The 5,952-nt window shown below is 46.6% G+C and overlaps 1 protein-coding gene across 1 annotated transcript in view; it reads right to left on the bottom strand.

The window, feature by feature from the left end:
• grin2db (glutamate receptor, ionotropic, N-methyl D-aspartate 2D, b) overlaps window positions 1–5,952 on the bottom strand; it is a 33,649-nt gene that overhangs the window by 2,287 nt on the left and 25,410 nt on the right. Inside the window, 2 exon segments of the mRNA XM_025061448.1 lie at window positions 1–1,320; window positions 2,814–3,049. Coding sequence (XP_024917216.1) covers window positions 1–1,320; window positions 2,814–3,049 — 1,556 coding nt within the window.

Here is a 5,952-nt window from a genome sequence, read left to right as displayed (position 1 = left end):
CCTTCCTCGTTCTCTATCACCCCAGGACATACGAGGTTTTCTGGGAGGTATGGGTGGTGGTAGGCGCCCATGGCTGAGGGACCGAGGCCGGATGATTGATCGTTCCCTCTCCCTGCCCCTTCCAAGGAGGAGGCTCGACTCCTCCGTAAGCTCTTCATCATCATCATCATCATCATCATCGTCGTCCTCTCCTTCTATTCCTCCAGTTCTGTCACGCGTGCTTCTCGAGGAGCTATAGGAGTAGGTCGGAGAGGTGGAGCGAGAGGAGGAGGTAGATGAAGTTGTAGATGTGGACGATGTAGATGATGAAGAGGAAGAGGTTGTGTAGTGCAAGGATGCAGATGGAGAAGGAGGGGTATAAGATGGACTCAGGGATACCGGCACCGGAAGTGAGAGTGGTGGAGATAGAGGGCGTGTTCTCCTTCCTGCTCCCTCCCGAATTCCATCTCGCACTCCTCCTCTCCTGCCCAAAGGCAGAATGTTCTCATACAGTGGTCCTCCAGGCTCTTTGGGCTTCTTAGGTCTGCGCTTTCTCCAGAAGGATGAAGGAAGAGGGGGAGAGGGGTGTGGCAGTGGGGGTGTAGGAGGCAGAGGGGCCTGACTCTTAGGTGGCACTCTTGGAGTGGCCAGAGATTTAATGACCCCTTTCCCCTGACCTCCGCTGCCACCTCCCAACACCTTCTTACCTACACCGTGGTCCATGCTCTTCTCTGAATAAAAAGCCACACTTGCTGGAGGTGGTGGGGGATGGCCCCTTGGCATAGTCTTGGGGGTCTGGGACCCTGCTTGCTGCTCCATGCAGGGGCCCAGTCCCTCAGGGTCAATGGGACCATAGTATCTCTTATAGCCATCAAGCCCCCCACCCCCCCCAGCAGCTGGTGGCCAATTAGTTGGAACCTTCTGAGCAAAAGGTCCCATATCAGAGGGAGGCCACCTTCCAGCATTAGGGTTTGTAGCTGTAGCAGATTTGGGCAGTCGCCAACGATCTACCACAGCCAGTCTACGATCTGGCCGGGGTAGGAATGTGGTGCAAGGGAGTGGTGCACCAGCAATGGGCGTGTTTGAAGAACCCATCGGTGTCCCTGAATGCACCACTGTGGGAGGAGAGCCTGGTAGAGGTGTTTTGTAGACAGTCTGTGGTGGCTGCTGTTGTGGTGGTTGCTGAGGTTGAGCCATGGCTATAGCTGGGGTGGTCATGGACGTGGACACAACATGAGGCTGGGAGGGAACAGTAACCATTGCAGTATGGTGATGAGAAGGCAATGACTTTGTTCCACCTGGTGCTGTTTCATCTTCAAAGCTACAACAGCTGTACATGCCCTGAGAAAGAGAAGAAGAAAAGGCAACATTCAGGTTCAACACACCAACTAATAAGTGAACACAAAATAGTCCTTTTTTCTGGAGCGGAATGAAGACACATACAACAATCGCAAAATTTTTTAAAGCATATTTGAACGGTGTTCTACTGTAGACATATTATAGCTGACCATTTCACGCCCACTGCTGTAGTGTTAGTTTGAAGTTAGAATTTATGTCAAGAATGAATTTGGATTGAGAGGAGCAGCTCCCTCCACACACACACACACACACACACAGATACAGCTCCAGAATGTTTGAGTGGAACCAGAATACTGTCTCCACTCTAATTCAAGTCAATTCTAGTGATACTGCAGGAGAAATGTCCTCTGCTGCACCATGACATGTTAGCATTAGTGTCCTCTCATGCGACAGTTTGTCACGGTGGCGTCCTGATCCTGACATGGTGACTGTGTAACTAATATTAACAAAGCTTTTCTCTACATTTTAGGCAAAAGGTGTTTAAATAAAGGACTATTTATTTTATTTTCAACGTCTGAGATTTGTAGGAATTAATTTTTTTTCAAGGTGCCCGACCCCCTTGTGTGACATTGTTCAATTCTTGTCCAGCACAATGTTACACATCACTACAAGGATTTCCATCACAGTGAGAAGAAGGCAGAAATCATCAGTGAAGATACAATAATGACATGTACATGGTGTTGGTGGGGGGAGGGGGTGGGGCTTCCTGTCAAGGTCACTGTCAGAGGAACAGGAACTGCAGGCATTTCAATAAATCTCCTGAATTGACTGAGTGGAATTGAATTAACCCCAGTCCTACGAACACTCACACAGGGGTAATAGATAAGGGCAAACACAGGCGGGAACACACATGGACTAACACGTGTGAACGTGGCTGCGTAGTGCAGAAATGATGAGGATTCATGTCATTAAGAAGGCTTGACGGCAGAGATGTAATGATGCGCTCAGCTTACGATAGGATTTTATCACATTTTCTTTATTATTTTGAGCACTGGGTCAAATCCCATCACCAACTGACGTGGTCTGTGAACCTCATCAACTGACATTGTTCTCTACAATAACAGAAGAGAAAAAAAGTCCCATTTCTGTCCAGAAACTCTGGACCATCTCCATTGATCTGCTCTGATTAAACTGGTCAAACTGGTCTGGTCTGGTTGACCTGGTTAACTGTCCATACATGAAACAACAGGAAGTGGAGAGAGTTCCACTGGAGAACACTGTTGGTGTCTGTGGAACAAGTTCATCCCACGTTCTGTTCCAACACCTGAACGTCTCTCAGCCTACGTAGGACCTGACGTCTGGGTTTGATAGTGGGTTTTTAGGAGCATACTGCCACCTACTGCACTGGAGTGGGTAGTGTCATGGTCTGACCAGTGACAAGTTGTCATCGTAGGCATCGTTACATCCCTACTAGAGGGTAAAAAGGTGGCCAATAAAATCAATAATAAAATTTAGATGAAAATAAAAACACCTACCCTGCTGATTGCAAGAAGAAAATCCAATTTGCCAGAAGTGGTAGCCATGCAGTGACGAAGCTTCCAGTAGACCAGGTGTTCCCAGGCAAATACCAGCAGACTGAGGCCCATGGCCACCAGCAGCATGTAGAAAACGCCAGCCATGTTGTCAATGTCCAGCTTACTGCTCATCACCTCAATTTTGTCATTATGACAAATACCAGAGAGCCACAGACGCTCCAGCATCTCAATCTCATCTGGAGAAGGGATAAAGAAGAAGAAAGTGAAAGTGAATTATTTGTCAATGTGACACAGCACACCACAGCACACACGACCAAAAGTGACCTCTGTTTTTAACCCATCACCACAGCCAGCAGGGGGCAGCTTTAAGCCCCCGGGGAGCAGTGAGTGGGGACGGTGCCAATCTCAGACCACCTCAGTGGAAACTTGGCAGCTGGTGGACCTCGAGCCTTCCTTAACCACTAAGCCACCACTGCCCCTGTCCAGTGTCCATTGTCCTGGACAAAACCAGGAGGTAAAAGGAAGCAACACTTTTATTAGGCTTACATAAACCAGAGCAAAAAACAGAAACTCTTCTGAAAAATCGTACTATAAATCATCTAATCATCTGGACGACGGGGTTCCTAAAACCCAAAGGTTTTTGTAACCATTAAAAAAGCAGGAATTTCTTAAAGGTCACTAGAGTGGACAACTAAATCCTAAATACAATAAAGACCTCAGTGAACCTTCATTTATAGAAAGAAAGAAATAACTTCTGAATTCCTCACTGATTACTGAGTTAATGACAACCACTTAGTCAACGCCTGGACAGTGTTGCTAACTAGCTGTAGTTAGTATATATTATCTGAGTTTTGTTCAAATTCAGGGGTCAGTAATACACACAGAAGAGCACTGTCAGGTAAGGACACTTTGGGCCAAGGAGAGAAAAACACTGAGGGAAAACAGGAAGGACATCGTAATCTCAGCCTTGTAGCCCAGAGTAAATGAGGAGAGAAGGAGAAAAAAAAAGACCAGCAGCGACAAGGAGACGGTTGCACTGAAAAAACATGGGAGAGAGGTTTGAGAAAACGAAGCCTGAGGAGGCACTCCTTCTCCGTCCACGAATGTATCGAGGGAAATGAGTCAGAGCCGGTAAACGGGAGCAGAACCCAAAATGAGAGACAGAGATTGTGTCATCATGACAAACGGAAGGAACACTTCTCAGCGCTGGATGAGAGGACAGAAAAAAAGAGAGAGCACACTGATAGGAAGTAACAGAGGCGCAGTGAGAAGATCATAATCATTTAATTGCGCTGGAGGGATGGTCCAAATGTCCATCAAGGTGGTGAGGCTCCAGGGGGGGTTCAAGATCCCCATCAGTTCTCCAACCACGGACCAGGCAGGACTGCTTCTCCAAAAAGTCTGCCTTTCCATTTCTCTTCTCACCCACCTTTCAAAACCACGCTGCCATGAAACTAACCCTCTGATTGGACACTGAGGTTACTGCTGTAACCATGGCGATGGACAGGCAGAGGAAGCTAGATGATTCATGATGGAATTAAAGAGAGAGCAGCAAAAAGGCATTCTTATTCTGCAACACAACTGGTAATGAGAGCTTTGTGTTACACAATGGGCAGTGCTGCCACCACCAGGTCTGAAGGTTGCATAAGATTGAACTATTTTAAATCAAACAGTTTAAAAGACATTCCTACATCCATGGTTAGCTGCACCTGTGTAGCCTGTCATCTGTGTGATGTGGCTAACGTGTTCTGTTGGACATCATTAGCCCTGCTGGGCAGGACGGGTGACCACTCTGTCTGTCTCTCTCTCTCTCTCGGTCTCTCTCTCACTGACCAATGAATTCTACACAATTCCTTTCTTGAGACTGTAGAACAAACAACCACGCAGAAGGTTGTGTTTGTTGATGTCACTGAACTTCAGTCCAAACAGAAGTCGGTTCTGACAGCAGTAAAAACAAAAAATATTCCAAGACTCCAGATCAGTACAGTATCATAACCAATCATTTCACCGATTTGTTTTTTAGAAACACTGACCTTTATTTATAATTAAATGTGCTGAGATGCGGGATTGACAAAAGTCAATTTCCTTTGTAGGTAAAAGAGTGTTTTAATTTTAGCTGATCATGTTTACACTGAATGGCCAAATATAGTAACACAGCAGATGTTACTGATGTTACTACTACAGAGGTGAAATAAGGACTTCAATCTGGTTTTTAGCTTTGACCCTTTTTCCTCACTCTGCAGCTGTAACCTACAAAGGATTCTCCAAACTCAACCTTATCCTAGCAAAAATGGACTGAGCTCCTGGTCTACAGCTGGACTTGTTGGTCTTCTGACTCAGGGACTGAGCTCCTGGTCTACAGCTGGACTCGTTGGTCTTCTGACTCAGGGACTGAGCCTCTCTATAATTCATTCATCTTGTTCTGTTGAATCCTCCTCAGGGTCACAGGGAACATGAGCCAATCACAGCAGTCAACATGTCTGGGCAGCGTTACATCCTGGACACTTGGCTGGTCCAAACCAGGACCAGGGCCACACGTTGGACACCATTGGTCCAAGGTCAGAAAAAAAAGTATCCTAACAAAGTAATCCTCTTTCTAACTACTCCACACAAACCATCCCAGTTTTCATCACAGCTGTCAAACCTGAGGTTGGTGGTACCACCACTAGGACGAGGACGCCCTCCAACAACACCAGGCCTGGTTCTACTCAGGTCCAGTCCAGATCTTGACATTGACCTCCTGTCCACCACATGGTGACTCAGGCTGATTTAATTGACCAAATGTCAGTAAATGTGGAGCAGTGTGTAGGCTATGCTGATAGTTACTACCACTGTGGACAACATCTGTTGGTCTAACCCACCTGGACTCAGGTGGCTGTAGTATCAGTACCAGAGTACACACACAAAAGTTATTCACTCCTCCTCCTCGTGTTCAGTGTATTTTCAGGTGTTTCTCCTCCGTTGTTTTTCCTCACACCTCCTCTCTGTCTTTCTCTCTCTCTGAGCTCATGTCTAATGAGTGTGAATCTGTCAGTGTGCTGTTGTGATGATGCTGTTTTTATAACATGACTCCAGGCAGAGCAGAAGATAAGAAAGAGAGACACATCCAGAACCCAGTCACGTTCTGAAGCATCAGAAC

This window comes from Cynoglossus semilaevis, chromosome 13 (genome assembly GCF_000523025.1).
Source record: "Cynoglossus semilaevis isolate Cse_v1.0 chromosome 13, Cse_v1.0, whole genome shotgun sequence".
NCBI lineage: Eukaryota > Metazoa > Chordata > Actinopteri > Pleuronectiformes > Cynoglossidae > Cynoglossus > Cynoglossus semilaevis.
The sequence above is the reverse complement of the archived record's forward strand: the minus strand, read 5'-3'. Positions and strand labels throughout refer to the sequence as shown.